The 18,876-nt window shown below is 55.6% G+C and overlaps 2 protein-coding genes across 3 annotated transcripts in view; one reads left to right on the top strand and one right to left on the bottom strand.

Annotated features, from left to right (window-relative positions):
- Positions 1-3,442: 3,442 nt before the first annotated feature.
- LOC111144133 (USH1 protein network component harmonin binding protein 1) lies at positions 3,443-11,679 on the bottom strand. Its single transcript, XM_022498292.1, has 12 exons — positions 11,310-11,679; positions 11,086-11,219; positions 10,442-10,880; positions 7,854-7,979; positions 7,545-7,681; positions 7,269-7,409; positions 6,606-6,779; positions 5,831-6,080; positions 5,052-5,273; positions 4,186-4,292; positions 3,877-3,999; positions 3,443-3,632 (listed from the first exon to the last, which is right to left on the bottom strand). Exons 1-12 carry the CDS (start codon positions 11,361-11,363, stop codon positions 3,443-3,445), a joined length of 2,097 nt encoding a protein of 698 aa, XP_022354000.1. The 5' UTR covers positions 11,364-11,679.
- A 1,923-nt stretch (positions 11,680-13,602) lies between these two features.
- LOC111144236 (BRISC and BRCA1 A complex member 1) overlaps positions 13,603-18,876 on the top strand; it is an 8,166-nt gene continuing 2,892 nt past the window's right edge. Inside the window, exons 1-7 of one of the 2 annotated variants that reach the window (XM_022498448.1) lie at positions 13,603-13,676; positions 14,619-14,664; positions 15,042-15,398; positions 16,864-16,922; positions 17,655-17,775; positions 17,858-17,936; positions 18,723-18,747. In XM_022498448.1, coding sequence (XP_022354156.1) covers positions 15,093-15,398; positions 16,864-16,922; positions 17,655-17,775; positions 17,858-17,936; positions 18,723-18,747 — 590 coding nt within the window. In that variant the 5' untranslated portion in view covers positions 13,603-13,676; positions 14,619-14,664; positions 15,042-15,092. The remainder of the gene's footprint in view (positions 13,677-14,618; positions 14,665-15,041; positions 15,399-16,863; positions 16,923-17,654; positions 17,776-17,857; positions 17,937-18,722; positions 18,748-18,876) is intronic. The other variant, XM_022498449.1, reaches the window with a different exon arrangement.

Consider the following 18,876-nt stretch of genomic DNA (forward strand, 5'->3'; position numbering starts at 1 on the left):
CCTCGCTCTCGCCGCCGCCGCCGACCCCGCGCGCCGGCCTCGCGCTGCGGCCGGTTTGACACACAACGTTCCATTCGCGGGGCGGGCGGGGGGCGGGGGCGGGGGCAGGGGCGCGCGCCGCGGGCTGGGGGCGGGCGCTCGTTGCCCCGGCGACGGCCACCCTTATAAGGGCATGGGTGGCCTCGCTCGGCGCCCGGCGCCCGGGCCGGCGGGAGGGGCGAGGGCGGAGCACTGGGCCGCACGGCCTGACCCTCCCCCCTCCTCCCCCCTCTGCCCCCGCCCTCGCCCGACTCCAGCCTTAACCCCTGCCGGGCCGCGGCGGGATCCTGGCCGCTGCTGCCCTCTGCCCTTCCGCAGCCTCGCCAAGATGTCTCTCCAAGGCCCTCCCCTCCACCTCCGTCCTTGGACGATGCCTCACTCAACCGCCCTCGAGGCGCACCTCAGAACCCTACCCCTGCATTCCCCGCAGAAGCAATAATAGGGGGCCGGTTGCCCCCGGGGGGCACGCCCCTGCACAGTGTACACACACACACACACACACACACACACACACACACACACACGGGGGCATTTCTTTGCACAGTTGCTTGTTGGATTGTGTTTGCTTCCTCTTCCAGAAAGTCGCCGCGTCTGACCCCCACCCCACCCTTTTTCAGCTTGGGCTAACACCTGGTGCTGGGAATCTCCAGGGCCAAGGGATGTTGTGGTCTGTAGCCGGCAGGGGCGCGAGGTCAGGGGCCCCTTCGCCGGGATTTTAGGCCTCTGGGGGCAGGGCACCCACCCGCCCAGCTGGGCTAGAGGCAGCAGGAATGCCCAGCATCCCTACTGGGGCCTGCCCCTTTTCCTCTTTAATTTCCTTTTCTTTCTGTGCTGCACATAAAGGGCTTGGCCAGGCCACCGCCTGGACTGCAGATGTCTCTGCCAGGCTCCCTGGAGCCTCTCAGTTGCCGCTAGCTTACAGCTTCCCCCACACGACCAGCATTTATTAAGCACCCTTTGTTTGTGTACCCCCCCCCACCGCCCCACCTTCTGCCCAGGCAGTCCTGGGCGCGCCTGAGCCTCTTGCTCTGGGCCTGTTAACGTTTAACCAGCTGGAAAAGCCCTTCCTACGGTGACCTTTCACCTTGGAGTCCCCCAGGTCCAGTTGCAGGCCTTCTCTCCTGCCCCGCCCCCGGGCCCTGGGCCCAGAGCTGGACACCGGGGCACGTGGCTGGGCCGCTCAGAGCCGGCAGGAAAAACAGTGCCCTGTGCCCCCACTGGTCCTGCTCTTGGCAGGAAGGGGCCTTGGAAAAAGGCATCCCCTTCTCCAGATTGTATCTGAGGGGGCACCTTAGCTGGGGGCCCCGTGGGGGGTGGTACTAGGAGATCTTGTAGATCATGCAACATTTAAGAGTATAACAAGGTTCCGCATAAGCCAGGCACCACACACCCAGACCTGGGCCTCTGGGCCTCCCAGGGAGAGTCTGGCTGGGTGGGAGTTGAGGGAGGTTTTAACAAGCACAGGAAGCAAGAAGGACTGGGGTTAGACAGGAACAAGGACTTTCCGTGGGACTAACTAGAGTGGAGTTCTTTCGCATGTAAGCCCTGCTGAAGAAGGGGGCCTGGATGGTTAGAAAAGACCATTTTGTTCTGGGGCTGCCTGGGAATGTAGAGGTGCTGGCTGGTTATTTGGGGGTGAGGACAGGGGTCCCAGGGCCCTGGACAGGGCTTTCCAGCATTCCTGGGCAGGGGGCATCTCAGAAGGGAGACAAAGTTCAGGGAAGGGAGTCAGAGGGGGACTGAAAAGGGGAGGGGGCAGGGACCTAGGGCTTGAGGGACACAAGTTCAGGGAGGGGAGGCTCAGAAGTGGCAGTCTGGGGTGGGCTTGGAGACTAGGGAAACACACAAGGCAAAGCCTAGAACCTCCGGTAAGTCCAACCCCTCGTGGGCTGCCCGGACTCCTCCCCGTAGCACTGCAGGGCGGGTGGAAACCCCTGAGGCCCTGGGGGGGGGCTGTCGAGGTCCGGCCCCACCCCCTTGACCCCTGCCCGCGGCCCCGCGGTGACATTTGACCTTGCGGCGGCTGCGGACCGGTGACAAAGAGCCCTGGGCCCATCTGCTGAGGGGGCACCCGTGGGAACCGCCAGACCCCGCTCCCGTCGGCCTGGGAACCGGCCCCTGCTCCCCGCAACAGCCCGAGCTCATTCCCCACCCTTCAGCAGGTGACCTTGTCTCCTTCTGCCCTACCCCCCCACCACAGGCAAACTGGTGGGACTGGAGTGCTGGAAGCAGCATTGCTGTCTCGGCCCCTCCGACCTCCTCAGGACCTTGCCCTCCTCAGTTTCCCTGCTTTCTTCAAAGCTGGCTTTTGTCCAGAGAGATTGCACCATCCGAAGGTCACCCACCCCAGCAATCTCTCAGGAGCTGAGCGTCAGGACCAGGTTGACTCCAGGCGCAGGACCCGCCTGACCTCAGGCCCCCCTGGCGGCAGGCAGCCACCGCACACACCTGCACAGGTGTGGGCTGGAGAGCACCCAACACTAGCACCACCACTACTAGGCTGGGGACGAAAACCTTTCTAATCCCCGTCTTGGATTTCAGCCATCCCCAAGAGGAGGGGGGAGAGCCCAGCAATAATCCGGCTGGCCGGTCCCACCTGGTCCCCCTTGCCAGGGTGTGTGGCTTATGCAAATGACATGCTAATTAGCTGTCTGCTATTGACCTGACCCTGAAGGCTCCCAGGCCCGCGGGTGAAAGCTGGAGCTTAACCTGGGCCGGGACCATCCAGACTCTCCCTCGGGCCAGAATCCCCTTGCCCGGGAGTAAACACTTGCAGATTTCTTACCTGTGCTCTGCCCCCACCCAGAAGCCCTTTACCTTAGCTCTCCACCTTCCCTTTGAACAAGAGTTCCAAAGCCCTCTGATGTCTCCTCTCCCACACCTCCACCTTGGGAGCGGTTGGTCTTCTGGCTAACTTTCCACACCCTGAATCGTTAGGCCCTCAGTTTTCCTTCTGGGATACAGGCATTTTCCTCTTTGGAGCATCTACCAGGCCAAACCCAGCATCTTCCTGGGAAGGATATGGACAAGGGAATGTGTCTTTTGACCCCTCCAAAAGAGACAGATGAGTGATGGAATGTCAGTTCTGGTCATGTAACCTCGCTGACCCTGAATCCTTCACCCCCATATCCTAGATTTGGCATGACCCCTGGCATGACCCCATGATCTGGCTGGCATCGTATTCACATGCCACGGGGCTCCAGGTCAAAGCCAGGGAGCCTTTCTCAAATGCCCAGCCACCCCTCCTTCCATCAGGTCCCAGATCCCACAGGTGCATCGGCCCTCATCCCACCCAACAGATCCCAACATTCAAGGTCACACATGATAAAACATCACTCCAGGACAGTTTATGGTGGCGCCCTCCGTGACAGTCTGGCATGTCCAGACACCGCCACAATGGGACCTACAGAAAGGTCTCTCCCAGCCGGGGTGGCCGGGAAGGTGGTCTGGGCCTGCCCAGTGCTCTTGCTGTGGCTTCTAACACCTCCAGCTCCTCTGCCTGTCGAGCCTCCATGAGGGCCATCTGCTGCTCCAGCTTCCTCCGCTGCTCTTCCTGCTTCCGGTGGGCACCTCGGAAGGCCAGGACCAGGGCACTGGAGGGGGTGGGAGGGGGTGCTGAGCCAGGAAAGGGCCCCCCTCCCACCAAGTCAGGAGCTATGTATTTCCAACCCCAGACAGGAGCTCTTTGAGATTGAATCTTCCTAGGGTTCCATTCAGAAAGGGGAGGTATGGAGTGGCTTGGACTTGCCACCTACTTTATGGGGGAAATCTGAGGCCCAGAGAAAGCCAGGGTCACTTCTGAGGTCCCCCAGGGAGACCCGGGGAAGGGAGACCCACCTGTGAGCCTTGCATAAATCGCTGTTCAGCTCAGCACTCTGAGCTCGTCTGGCTCGCCCCTTCTGAGCCACCTGTTCCAGTTCCTCCCGAAGAGAGTGCAGCTGCTCCCGCAGGCCCAGGGCCCTGGTGCAGGGGTGGGGAGAGAGGAGCTCCTCACTGAAGGAGCTCCCTCCCTCCTCCCACCACACCTGTCCATGGTGTTTCCCTGTGCACACACCCGTACACGGACGCACACCCAGCCCTCTGCTGCACACGGTGCCTGCATGGAACCTTGCACGTACCCGCCCAGCCCAGGACCCAGACACACACCGGTTAAGTGACGCTGCCAGTTCCTGGGCCAGAGGCTCCGGGCCCTGGGCTTTGCCCACCTGACCTCCATCAATGCCCCTTCTGCCACCAAGGATAGCGGGAGGGCCCTGTGGGAGACAGAAGGGAGGGAAGTGATAAGTGACATTGGCCTAGGTGGAGGGCATACTCAGGCCAAGCTGGACGTTGAAGCCACCCAAACTGTGGGCAGCCACAGCCCCCACCTTCACAGAGCCCCCAGTCTGGTGAGATACCCCAATGAGGGTAAAATTCCTCCCTACCTAGAGAAATAAATAACAGGGGATCTCATCTGCAGGCAGGTGAGGTCTGAGCTCAGACTTGCAAGGGATCATGGGCTTAATCAGACAAAGAGGTAAGGGACGAGTGTTTTTGGAAGGGGCACAGCACCTATGAAGGCTCAGAGGTAAGAGAGACGATTCAAAGGAGGGTTCCAGAAGCTGCTGAAGGCTTTAAGCAGAGGACAGACCTGATTAGATGGGAAGGGGTAAAAGGGAAGGCCTTAGGGAGCAAGTTCCAGCCAAAATTTAAGGAAGAGGTGATGCATGGGCTGGGGCTATTGGAGGGGAGATGCTGGAGGAGATAAGCCTGAGAGTGGGAAGGAGGAGACACAGGTTTGAGTGGAAGAGCCAGACTCCTCAGGGCTTAGTGGGCTCAATACCCTCAAAGAAAAAAAAAAAGCCCACAGTACAGGTATGAACTTTGACATTCAGTCCTCTGACATTCAACTCATCTCTTTGTGCAGAAACGCCAGCTGAGGCTCAGAGGGGGACTGTGATCCACCAGGGCACCAGGGCACCAGGGCCCATAGTATACTCTTGTCTCCACCAGGTCTGGGAAGCTCCACTCACCTGGGACACCTCCTCTTCGTCCCCACTGCTCCCGCCTCCACTGCTGTCGCCGCCACTACTGCTGGCCCCACCAGCCCCGAGCTGGGCCCGCTCCCAGCGCAGCTGCTCCAGCAGGAGCACGTGGGCTGGGCCCTGGGCTCGGAGGGCAGCCTCCCGCAGCTCCAGACCCCGCTTCTCCCGCCGCACCAACTGAAGCCGCAGCATCAGGTCTGCCAGACTCTCCTGAGGGACCAAGGAGTGGGCAGACGATGGGGGCCTCTAGGATCTGGGGAAACTGAGGCCCCAGGAGGACCCTCCACCCCCCAGTGAGGACCGGTCAGGCAAGAACTTGAACCTACACCGTGATTTTGTATGATGGGAAATAACCATCTCCTAAAGGTGACCACTATAGGAATGGCAGTTCAGAGGGTACCAATATCCCAGACAAGGGCCAGTAGCATCTCAGCGGAAGTGTCTGGGGTTTCTCCAACTCTAGAACCTCAGATCTTTCATGCCAGGGAGAAAAACAGATTACGTCCTCTGCCTCCATCTCCTCTCCATAGGAAGGAAATTTTGGAAAGCCAGATTCAGAATCTTAGGAGAAACTGAATTCCAGAAGACAAACTCCTATGCATCCCTCAAAATCCCAGGTCCAATGCTCCTCCCTCCAGGAAGTCTGCCCCCAGCCATGCAGAACTCTCCTTTGTTACCCAGTCCCCCAGCCACATCCCTCTCAGCCTGGGCAAAGGGTTTTGTCCCAGGAAAAAAACACCAACACAGTGACCACTGCCCATGTGTACCCGTGTAGATGCCAAGTCCTGCTGGATCTGCATCTTCTCCAAGTGGGGTAGGGCCGGGCCAGGCTGGGTCCCCAGAATGGCCTGAACCATGGCTTCTGCGTGGGGCACAGTGGGCATGGGTGCCAAAGTCGGGCCAGGCTCTGGGGGAATCTTCACCAGAGCACGGCGTGCCTGGAGACGCTGTACATAGCCCCAGAGCTGGGTAGCCACCTCCTGCGGTGTGGGCCGATCCACACTACTGCCTTCGGGGCTGCAGGAAACAGAAGAGGTGTCTAATGTCAACACTGGTGACCACAGTTGTGCTAACTTCATGCCAACTCTGGTGGGCTCTATCATCTTCCATCGTACTGGCCATGATGGATTCTATCTTGTCGGTGGTGAATATCGTCATACCAACATGGTGGACACCATGACATCAACCCCAATGGGCACCACCATTCATCAAGACAACATAGTGAACACTATCATGTCAACAATTACTGTTGCTCATGCCATCCCAGAAGAAGCCATCACACCAACTCAGAAGGTGCTGTTCCTTAGGCCAACACGGTGGATACCATAGCACCAACACAATGGTCATGACCACTGAGCCTGCCAACCCCGTGTATGCCAACGTCAGGCCAACCCCATTCAACACCATCATGCCAGTTCTAATCAGTGGGCACCATCATCCATCTTCACACCAACCCTGGCGGGCCCTATACCACTCCCAGTGTCTGTCAACCTAAGCACCCCACTCACTGGCCCTCCCAGCTCCCAAGGTTCCCAGGGGTACCTTGGCTGTGGATCCCGTGGTGTCTCTCCATCCATGGCAGTGTCCTCTTGTGCCAGCAGCCTCTGGGCTTCCTTCTCCGCCACTTCCAGGTCCCCCTTAGGGATCCCTTCTCTTGCTCCCGAGTCAGCCTCCCGGAGAGTAAGCAGGACTCCGTACACCTCCTCGCAGTGCTCGCTGTGAGACACTGATTTTGAGTGCTCCAGGACTCCTGGCCCCATCTTGTCATGTGGGTGACGTACCCACTTGTCCTTGGACCCTTCACTCCATCCCCCACTCCCACTGCTGGGAGCAGCATGTAAACTCCTTCAGCACCCCTGGGCTAAAATTGCCTTAAAATAATTTCAGAGGGGGCGGTGCCTGGGTGGCTCAGTGGGTTGAGCCTCTGCCTTTGGCTCAGGTCATGATCAGGGTCCTGGGATTGAGCCCCACATCGGGTTCTCTGCTCAGCAGGGAGCTTGCTTCCCCCTCTCTCTCTCTGCCTGCCTCTCTGCCTACTTGTGATCGCTTTCTCTGTCAAATAAATAAATAAAATCTTTGGGGAAAAAAAAGTAATTCCGGATGGGAAAGTGCTTTCCTGCGAGGGCCCAGACTCTCCCTGTGGATCATCCTCTGAGCACACCCATTCCCTTCCACACTAGTCAGAACAGTACAGGAGGCACTGACCTGTACTGCAAGGCCATACGCAGGGCTGTGGCTTCTGCCTCCCGCTGGCCCAGCTGCATGCTCAGGCCTTCACACCGGCCCTTGTACCCCTGCAGCACAGCTGACAGCAGACGGTTGAAACATTTGAGCTTCTCAATGTTCCTGCCTCCGCCATTAGGGGAGAGGGAAAATGAGAGGCGTCCCCAGTGCGGTCAGGACCCAGGTGATTTCCACCCTCCTCCCCACTTCTTGCCTGCTCTGTGGCGCCCTTACGAGCTCAGCATCTGTAACCCTTACCCCCGGAGCTGCTCCATCCGCACATCCATGATGTGGATCTCGGGGGTGAGGGGTCGAGTGGGGAGAGGTCCAAGCATCTGAGTACTGGAATCGCTCCGGACGCGCCGGAGCAGGGGGTGAACCAAGGGGAAGGGGTCCTGTCAGAAAGAGGGGACTTGATTCATCCAGACTGTCATTGAGGGCCCAGTATCATGGAGTTAAGCTTTTTCCCACCCCAGAAGTTTCTGGATCACAGGACCAGGATTTGAGTCTCATGGCCCAGAATCCTAAAGATCTAAAGATCATGGTTTTTATGCTTCCCATGCTCACCTGAGTCCCCCAGGGCTCCTCATCTACCCCAGAACTGCTGGAGCCACTGCCTGAGGCCCCTGCTTGGCCCGGGGAGGGAGGCGGGAAAGGTTCCAGCCTCAGCAGGGAATCCTGCAGCTCCTGGACCTGGGGTGGGGGTGGGGAAGGAAGACGAGTAGGTCAGGCCTGGGAGCTCCAATCACCCACTGACCCTCCTGCAGACCTGTTCCTGGGACAGTTCCCAGCTGGGAAGCAGGAACCTAGCTACTCACCCCGCCAAACTCACCACTACTGAGCCTTGGGCAACTCACTTAGCCACTCAAGAATCTTCTTTCTTTAAACATATACATGGCCAATCGGTACATGCAAAGGTACTCGAAATTACTAATCATTAGGGAAATGCAAATCAAAACCACAATTAGATATCACCCTATTGCTATTAGAAAAGCTACTATCAAAAAGATCAAAAAGAGGGGTGCCTGGGTGGCTCAGTGGGTTAAAGTCTCTGCCTTTGGCTCAGGTCATGATCCCAGGGTGCTAGGATCAAGCCCCACATCGGGCTCTCTACTCAGCGGGGGGTCTGCTTCCTGCCCCCTTGCCTGCCTCTCTGCCTACTTGTAATCTCTGTCAAATAAACAAATAAAATCTTTAAAAAAAAATCAAAAAGACACTGGGGTGCCTAGGTGGCCCAGTTGGTTAAGTGTCTGACTCTTGGTTTCGGATCAGGTCATGATCTCATAGGTCGTGGGATCCAGCCCTGTGCTCAGCAGGGAGTCAGCTTAAAGATTCTCTCCTTCTGCCCCTCCCCCCACTTAAACACGCACACTTGCTTTCTCTCCCCTGCAAATTAATTAGTTTAAAAAAAAGACATGAGATAGCAAGTGCTGGGGAGGATATGAAGAGGGAACCCTCGTGCACCATTGGCAGGATTGTGCATTGGTGCAGCCGTTTATACCAAAACATATATTGCTCCCTCAAAAAATTAATACTAGAACTATCACATGATTCAGCCACTCCATTTCTGGGTATTTATGCGAAGGAAAGGAAAAAAGTTACTCGAAAGGATATCCCACCCCTACGTTCATTATAGCATTACTTGACAATAACCGGGACATAGAAGCAACCTATCTTGATGATCAGAAGTGATCACCTGTGGATGAATGGCTAAAGAAGATCTGGGGATAAACAAAGGAATATCATTTGTCCTTAAAAAAAGGAAGGAAAAAAAAAAGAAAGAAAAAAAAAAAGGAAGGAAATCCTGCCATTTGCCACAACATGGATGGACGTTTTTTCCCCCCAATATTTTATTTATTTATTTGACAGAGAGAGCGTCCACAAGCAGGGAGAGCACCAGGCAGAGAGGGAGAAGCTGACTCCCCACTGAGCAGGGAGCCCGATGCAGGACTCGATCCCAGGACCCTGGGATCATGACCTGAGCCTAACCAACTGAGTCACTCAGGCGCCCCAACATGGATGGACATTGAGGGGATTATGCTAAGTGAAATAAGTCAGGGAAAGAAAATACATTGTACTCTCTCTTATATTTGGAATCTAAAACAAAACAAAAAATTGAGCTCATAGATCTAGAGAACCGAGTGGTGGTTGCCAGAGGTGGTGGGGGTGAGGAGAGGAATGTGGAGGGGGGGATTTCCTTTCCCAGCCAGGAAGTGGGCCCCACCCCTCAGGCTGGGCTCTGGCAGCCCCCTTGTCCTGCCCAAGATGAGAGCCTGTGCCCCACCATCTCCTTTAGCCACATGGCTTTAGATTCTGTCCACATGCTAAAGAGGTCCAAATGTGTTTCTCCGATCCTGACACCACCCCTGAGCTCAGGACTCAGACACAGAGCTGTCTCTCTGATGGTCCCACACGGGTGTCTGATGGGTATCGTGAGCTCATTAGGGCCCCGACCAGCTTCTGGTCTCCCTCCCACCAAACCCGCTCCTCCTGGAGCCTCCGCATTTCTCCCTTCCAGTCCCGCAGACCCCAAACCAGGACTTGTCTTCAACCCTTCTCTGGCTTTTACACCCAAACCTGCCAGCTCCACCTTCGACACCACCCAGAATCTGCCCATTTCGTGCCACCTCCACAGTTCCCACCATCTGGTGTCTGGACCAAAGCCTCCTGGTCCGCAGGATCCCGCGCCCTCCGCACACACAGGCTGTTCCTCCCACGGCCGCCAGAGGGCGCCCGTGAACGCAGCATCAGGGTCCCGCCCTTTCTGCTCCGGGAAAACCCTCCAGGATCCCACCAGGCTCATGGCAAAAGCCCAACTCCCAACAGCCCACAATACCCTGTAAATGTGCCCCCATCACCAACCTGCCCTCGCTTCGCCCCCACACTGGCCCCCTCTCCGATCCCTGAATCACACTCCCACCTCGCGGAGGGCAGTTCCTTCTCTGCCTGGCGTGCTCTTCCCCCAGATCCTTGCATGGCTCCTTCCTTACCTCCTCATTCAAGCGTCACTTCCTCTGACCACCTTAACTTAGAAGACAGCGGACCATTGCCTGTTCAGGACTCAGCAGTCAAAGCTCCATAAAAGTTTTTCTTTTGAACGAATGATTGAACCTATGCGAGGCCGGCCTCGCCCTTAGACAGCTGCCCCCCCTCACCTCTCTCTGCAGCATCTCCTTCTCAGCCTGGATGGCCTGCAGGGAGGTCTGCACGCGAATCAGCTCCTCCTCTCGGCTGCCCAAGGCCAATCGCAGCCAGTCATTCCTTTCTGCTAGGCGGGCTGCCTCCCTCTGGCAACCCCCTGCCCCCTCCTGCTCCAAGCAGGGCCTGGGTCCCACCCGGCTTCTGTCTCCTGCCTCCACGGGCCCAGGACAGCTTGGGGGCCGGTGGCGCCAGGCAGCAGCCGCTGCTTCCAGGGAGCTCAGAGCATGCTGGAGAGTCTGAAACATGTCAGAGGCTTCAGGCCTGGGGGGGACAGTCTTCCCGTCCAGTGGGGCTACATCTGCAGCCTGCTGGCCTTCCTCAGCAGGCTTGCAGGGTCCCTCAGGAGATGGGGCGGGTCCTCTGCTAGAGTCCCCTTCAGCCTCTGTGTTGGTCCTGTGGTGAGGTAAGAGATGGAAGGTTCTGGAAATGGGGTCTCTGGCTCACGGGGGCTGCATTAACCGGGGTTTGAAAAGTTGGGCTGAGGAAGGCAGTGGGAACCTACGGGGCGTGTGTGAGCAAGGGAGGAACACAGGTGCATCTGTGGGTAGGAAAGATATACCAGGGTTGGAGTGGGGAGTACAGACCAAGCGGGCCTTACCTGTTCCCCAGGCCCTGCCCACTGGCCTCGGCCTCTGGCCCCGGGCTCTCCTGAGATGTCACAGGGCCCAGCTCAGAACTCCCGCTGGCTGCCTCAACCTCCTCGGAACTCTCTGCCACAGGATCGAGCTCCCCCTGAAAATGACCCACAGGGCCAAGCTCTGAGCCTGGCAGGGCTGTGAGTGGCCCCAAAGAGCTGGGTGCGGCAGGCAGGGGGGCACTTACAGGCGGAGCGTGCCTCCCTCGCCGGCTTCGGGGGCGTGTGGCCCGAGCATTCATTGCTGTGCAGAAATCAGTCTTCTGAATTTTCCTCCTAAAACCACAGCTTGATCTCAGCTCTTGTCTCTCTTGTCTTCGTTGTCCCTGTTGACGGCCTTAATATCTTCTTCTGTGAAATGGGCATTGATCCCCTCCCTCTGGAAGGGATCTTGAACTATCAGTGTGGATTTGGTACATTTCGATGCCCCTCTTGACAGGCAGCTCACTATCTCTAAAAATTGTTCTGCTCTCCCCTTCTCCTCTGCCTCCTTTATCTTTCACTACCTCTGTGCTTCCCTCTGTCCCCAGTCTGGGCCTGGCTTGAGGACTTCAAGAGTCACTTCTCTTCCCCAGGGTCCTCTTGAGTCAGAGGCCCCAGTCTTGGGGTTGGGTACCCCCAGTCTTCTCTACTTCTGTGCCTCTAGGAGTACCTTGGTCAGCGGCCCAAATCCCTGGAAACTCTTGGGGTAGCTCTGGCCACTGCCTGCTTAGCCCTGGGCTGGCCAAGGCTGGCTTGGGAGGGGCCAGGAAACAGGAAGCACCCCCCCTCCCCTGGTCATGTGACTTGTTATTGTGCTGTTTCCTCCTCAAGGACATCAGCTTCCTCTAGTCCCGGGGTGGGGGGGGGGCATGTCCAGCTCCTGAGATGTCAGTCCTTCCGCACGCACCTCAGCCCCTGATCTCATGTCTCTTCCATCTCTGAGCCTCAGTTTCCTTATCTGTAAAATGGGGGGAGGGGTAATTATAGCATTTTTCTACAGTGTCACGGGAATTTCAACAAGGAATTTTTAAAAATCCATCCAGGAAGAGAATTATAACAGGCCCCTCTTATTCCCTACCTCTCTGACCCTCCCATCTCTGCTTTTTCTACCAGCTGCTATTTCTCCTGTGTAAATGTGGAATTCCTCAGAGCCCAGATCGTCCCTACATCCTGCCCATTTTTCCTCCATCCATCTCCAAAGGGCTTCCTCAACTCAATCCATAAGAGCCCAAGCCTCTCCCCTCCCACCTGGATGCCAGCCCAGCTCTCTCCCTGGACCTACAGGCACCCCTTTACTCTCTTCTCCACCCAGGCCCCTGGGAGAGAGACCTCATTGTTCACCTCCTCTGCTCATGTACCCTCCATGACTCCCCATTGCCCTTGGGAAACATTTCAAGCTCTTCCACCCGGCATTCAAGGGCCTTAAAAATTATGCCTGCTGCCTGCACCCATGTATACTCCTTGCTTTAGCCACGATGATCCCCTTCGTGTTGCCTGCAACATCCTTTCCTTGTTTCTGTGCTTGGTTTAAACTGTGCAGAGTCTGGAGTCGCCCAAATCTTCCTCATTCCACTGTCAGACACTAGGAGGCTGAATCTTTTTGTTTCTGTGTCCCCAAAGGCGGTAAGGAAAGAAGTTGCAATTCTCTGACTTGTAGGCACCCAGGCACATTGAAATCTGCTCTCTTAGCTTCTGCTCCAGCCATATTAACCTGTTAAGGTCTCCACCACTCCAAGGTTCTTGCAAGCGTCCAGACCTTTGCCAAGGCCGTTCCTTCTTTCTGGAATGCCTTTCATTCTCTTGTTTTTCTGCCAAGTCCTCCATCCTTGAAGACGCAGCTTACATAGCTCCTCCTGGCTGTCAATGACCAGAGCCTGGCTCATGAGGGCTGGATTTAACTGATCCTCTTACAAATAAAGAAACTGAGGGTGGTTAGCGTGGGTTTTAAATGGTTAGGGGGTGAGAGGAGAAGTGTGCATGAAAAAGAAAACGTGGTCTGAAATATTTTGGGCTTAGTCTTTTTGCATTTTGCAAATATGTGTAAAATAAGGAGAGGAATTAAGTAACTGGGCGGGGCCTGGGGCCTGGGCCACGCCCACCCCAGTCCGCAAAAACTAGCCCCTCGCTGAGGGCCAGATCAGCTCCACCAATCACCAATCAGCCCTACCTCTTCTTCTAAGTCCCGCCCAAGTCGCTCGCATTCAGTTTATCACACTGCAAGTAAGGCCTTCTCCATCCCTTTAAGCCTATTCCATAGAAAGGTCCACTCCACTAGGCCTCGTCCCAGCCTATCAGGGTTGAAGCACTGACCACTGTCGCCCGATTCGGGCAGAAACATCAAAGCTCCGGCTATTCTTGCTTTAACCAATCACATTCCAAACCCTAGCGCAGTCCCAGCCTATCCGCTTTCAAGGCTCTCCAGCCGTCCCCTGTTCGCAGGTGGGCTTGCCTTACGGCTTGCTGAACTACATTTCCCAGCAGGCGTCGCGGCCTTGCCGCAGTACTTCCGGGCTGCGAAAGATGGCGGCTTCCTAGTGAGTTCTCGACTGAGTTGGAGGGAGGCACAGGCTACGGTGAGAAGAGGTTGGGTGGTTGCGGTCCGGTCCCTAGAGGTCCAGCCCCTAGCCTTCCTTGGGGATCCCGTTTTCCACTCTGGTTTCTCCTGCAGTCTAGCCTTCATCCCTCTTGCTGAAGCCAAATCATTGTTTTCCTTAGAGATTGAGGGGGTTACAAGCCGTTCAAAGACCATCCCCCGAAGCCTACACCCCAACCCAGATTGGCAAACTGTTGGCGTCCTGTCTTTTTTCCACGTAAATTCGTGCCCCCTCCTTTGCACAGACACCTTCTAGGCAGCCCAGTGCCCCGCTGGGGAGAATCCCAGAGCTAGTCTTTTTTTTTTTTTTTTTTCTCTCTCCTTATTTGTAAGCAGTCCGTACACCCAAGGTGGGGTTCGAACTCACAACCCCAAGAACAAGCGTCGCATGCTCTACGACTGAGGCAGCCAGGCACCCCAGCTAATTATTCTGTTAACCTTCTGTTAACCTTAAAACGAAAACTGTCATTTTTACCTGCAGAGAAGAGCTTTGTTTGGGAATAGCAGAGAATTACAATTCAGGATGCACAAGCTGTATAACAAAATCTTAGGCAAGTCCAGAACAAAGGAGAGGAATGCTCTTTTATAGAGGAAGGGGAGTTGGAACGGGCTGTTATAAACCTAAAGTCTATTGGAGTAAATTGGGAATTGAAGTTTAGTGGCTTTTCACTGGCTGAGTTGTGACAGTCTGTCATTGGTTGGGCTGTTGCCAGGCAAGGAGAAAATCTTTAATTTCCTTGCTGGGTTAGTATAGTCTTTTTTCTTTGGGGACTGCAATGTCTGTTTTCCTGTTAGGGTCTGCCATTGTGGTAGAGGGTGAGAGTTCCGCTCTTGGCCTCTTGATTCCATTTTAACCCACTGAGCCACCCAGGCACCCCTCTCTTGATTCCATTTTAAATAAGGTTTCCTTTATTGGTTTCAGGCATAGCTGGATCCAGGTGCACAGAGGTCTAGCTGCTGTTTTCTGGGTAAGCATCACTTCAAGCAGGGTTTCTTTCCCCTATTGGAGGCAAAGAGGCTCCTTACAGTTCTTGACTTCTATCCTCCCAGCTCTGCAAGTCTGAGGAGACGCTCTTCCCTGATGGCACTATCGGAAGCCCCAGAACTGCCCCTCACTGACCTGTATTGGGTTATGCCACATCTCTCAGGCGTTCTTAGTGGCCAGATTTGTTCACTGGCCAAGGGAAAGGGGGGGCATGGGTTAAGCGCTACAGAAAAAAAAATGGGATGCCAGGCACCCATTCTGCAGATAAGGAAACAGGCCGGGAAAGAAATGATTTTTACAGTCATTAGGTCGTTCATGCTCTGTCCTGTCCAGTAACCAGATGTTTTTAAAACCCATAAGGGGAGGATCCTGGCTTCCCCCAGCCCTGCTCCATCCAGCCAGTTAGGGGCCATGGAAGTGGCAGAACCCAGCAGCCCCACTGAGGAAGAGGAGGAGGAGGAGGAGGAGGAAGAAGAGGAAGAGGAGCAGTCAGCTGAGCCCAGGCCCCGAACACGCTCCAACCCTGAGGGGGCTGAGGACCGGGCACTGGGAGCCCAGGCCACTGTGGGCAGCCGCAGCGAGGGTGAGGGCGAGGCGGCCAGTGCTGACGATGGGACCCCCAATCCTCCAGGAGCTGGCCCCAAGCCCTGGCAGGTGCCCCCAACAGCTCCTGAAGTCCAGGTGCGGACACCAAGGGTCAACTGTCCAGAGAAGGTGGTAAGTGAGGGGCTTGGCCTGTGGCCATGAGGTGCTGGGAAACCTTACATTTAACGTTCTTGCTTTTTGGGATTCACTCTGCAGTGACTCCGTAGGAGTTTTTTAGGGCTACCACAACAAATTAGGGAATCAGAGGTCAGGCCCGACCGCTGGCTTAAAACAACAGAAATTCATTATCTCACTCTTCTGGAGGCCAGAAGTCGGAAATCAAAGTATGGGCAGGGCCGTGGTCCCTCTGGAGGTTGTACAGAAAGATCCTTCCTTGCATCTTCTGGCCTGAGGCAGGTAGCACATATCCTTGGCTTATAGCCCCATCTCCCGGGTCTCTGCCTCTGTCTTCATATGGCCTTCCTGTCTGTGTCTCTGAACCTTCTTTCTCTTATAAGAACACTTGTCATTGGATCAGGGTTTTTTGTTTGTTTGTTTGTTTTTAAGGTTTATTTATTTATTTGAGAGAGAGCATGAGCTGGCTGGGGGTGGTGGGGAGAGGGTCTTGGGAGGGGCAAAGGGAAATGGAGAATACCAGGCAGACTCCCTGCTGAGCAGGAAGCCTCATGGAGGGCTGGATCTCGTGATCTCCCCTGAGACCATGGCACGAACTGAAATCACGAGTTGGATGCTGGGGGGTGCCTGGGTGGCTCAGTGGGGTAACCGTCTGCCTTTGGCTCAGGGGTCCTGGGATTGAGTTAGCATTGGGCTTCCTGCATGCGGGGAGCCTGCTTTCTTCTCTCTCTGCCTGCCACTCCCCCTACTTGCGCATGCACGCTCTCTCTCTCTCACAAATAAGTAAATAAAATCTTTGAGGGGCGCCTGGGTGGCTCAGTGGGTTAAAGCCTCTGCCTTCTGCTCAGGTCATGATCCCAGGGTCCTGGGATCGAGCCCCGCATCGGGCTCTCTGCTCAGCAGGGAGCCTGCTTCCCTTCCTCTCCCTCTGCCTGCCTCTCTGCCCATTTGGGATCTCTGTCTTTCAAATAAATAAATAAAATTTAAAAAATAAAATAAAATCTCTGAAAAAAACGAAAAGGAGTTGGATTCTCCTGTCAAGTGAGCCACCCAGGCACTCCGGATCAGGATCTTTATCTTATCTCAAGATCTTTCTCTTAATTCCATCAACAAATTCCCTAATTCCAAAAAAAGTCACATTCTGATATTCCCAGTGGGCATGTCTGTGTGGGGGCCGGGACACAATTCAACCCACTCTACCTTTGTTTTCCTGTTTCTGTGTCAAACATTCTCTGGCTCCTTTATTCACTTGCAATCCTGGACTCCTGATCTAGTGCTCTTTTCCCTGAACTGCTGTCTTCCAAAGTACGTTTCTTGGCTGGGACTCGGGGGTCACCCTGATAAGCACCTTTTCAGACAGAGCTGGAGAGGGCCACCAGAGTGCAGTGGGGGCCAGTGTTAGTGTCCACTTGTTAGGCACTGCCAACCACAGTGCCCTCACCTCTTTTGGACCTTCTTGCAGATCATCTGCCTGGACCTGTCAGAGGAAATGTCCCTGTCAAAGCTGGAGTCATTCAATGGGTGAGAGGAACATTTGGGGGCTTGAATATGCAGCCATGGCTTGGGGTGGGGGGTTGGGGGGGTAGACAGCTCAAAAAACTCAGGGCTCTCTCTCTCTCTCTGAGACTCCCAGTGCTTGGCCTGGCCTGGGGACTGGGGCCTGGTGTTGTCATAGTAGCAATGGCAACCGATTCTGAAAAAGCTGTGACCCACCAAGGCTCCTATCCAAGCCTGTGAGAGATGCCATGTACCTCCCACAGCACAGGAGTGACTCAGAAACTCTTGAGAGGTGAAGTGACTTGCCCAAGGCCTCACACTGGATAGGCAGAGCCAGGACTCAGACCCAGGCCTAGGTGATCCTGAAGCCGCTGCCCTGAACAGCTGAGTCTCTGTGGAGTTTGTGACCAGGCCTGGGTAGAGTCCAGGGAGCTCTGGGGGGATGCTGAGGACAAGCCCGCCTTCCCTTTGCTGCCACCTGTAGCCATCTGTGGCTGAGTGAAGGCCTGGGGGAGACCTCCTGGGGATCAATTGTGAGACCCAGGCTGGCCAGAGGAACCCCATTTGGCGAAGGCAAAAGCCGGGGCGGTGGGGGCGCTGGGCTTTGCCATCTCCCCGCTGCATGACCTGACCTGGGCCTGCAGTGCCTAATCCTGAGGCTAGCGGAGGGCTGCCCAGGATTGGCAGGTGAAGAGACACCCTCCAGGCTGGGAGGCCTTGCCTTAACCACCCCCCTCACTCTCTCTCCCTCCCCAGCTCCAAAACCAACGCCCTCAATGTCTCCCAGAAGATGATCGAAATGTTTGTGCGGACAAAACATAAGATCGACAAGAGCCATGAGTTTGCGCTGGTGGTGGTGAATGACGACATCGCCTGGGTGAGCCTGGGGCAGGGCTCGGGTGCCGAGGGGTTCTGTTGGGGTGGGGAGGCACCTCGCTGAGGCTTGTGCTTCCCCGTAGCTGTCCGGCCTGACCTCTGATCCCCGCGAACTCTGCAGCTGCCTCTATGACCTGGAGACGGCTTCCTGCTCCACCTTCAGTATCCTTCCAGGCAGGGGCACCCTGTGGAGGGGCTTGGGCTGTCTTGGCACCCCAGAAGCCTGAGCCGTGGAGGGGGCTGGCTGAGACTGGCTCAGGTCCAGATCCCCGTTCTGCTGTGACAAACTTGGGCAAGTCCCCTCTTTGAACCTGTTTCTTCATCTGTGAAAGAGGAGGCACGAAGCCTCCTTCCCCAGGGGGTTGCTGTTAAGATCAAGTCCTGGTACAAAAACAAAACCAGCTGATTTGGACTCTAGATGTCAAAACCACTCACATGGGGAACATTCTGTGCAGAGCCAAGTATACAGTTGGTGCTCAATAAATGGCAATATGGGACTGAGGAGTTACAATCACTGCTATAGCCCCTGCAGCCTGGGCACAGCACATTTTATGCTAATTTGAACACAAAAGACTCACGTGCAGACCAAAACTTAGATAGAAAAAGATGCTTGTGAGTTACAAAACACTTCTGAGTGTTGGGGGGGGGTAGGGGACTGGGACACCTGTGGCTCTTACATTGTGAAGACTGCTGCCCTGACCGTGAGGGAAAGGGGAGCTTTGAGCCACCAAGTGTTTTCAGGGCATCCGGTGCTGACCTTCTGTTTTGTGATCTATACTGAGGGAAAACAGGCTCAGACAGGGCAAGCAACTGGGCCAGGGTCACACAGCGCGTCTTCTGCACCAGGCGTGAAGGTGCCTGTGCTCTCCCCGCGTCAGGATGAGGGAAGCCTCCTGCCGCTTCCTACCCATGCTCTGCCACCAGCCTTCTCCTTAGCATCTCTGCCAGATCTGGAAGGTCTCTTCAGCCTCATGTAAGTACTACCTTTGCTGCAACTCCCCTTCTGTGTCATTCATGTGATGGCCCTGAGGTCCCCCACTCCATTGTTGTTGTTGTTTTTTAAAGACTTTATTCATTTATTTGACAGACAGAGATCACAAGT

This window comes from Enhydra lutris, unplaced genomic scaffold, assembly GCF_002288905.1.
Source record: "Enhydra lutris kenyoni isolate GAN:26980312 unplaced genomic scaffold, ASM228890v2 scaffoldscaffold10, whole genome shotgun sequence".
Lineage (NCBI taxonomy): Eukaryota > Metazoa > Chordata > Mammalia > Carnivora > Mustelidae > Enhydra > Enhydra lutris.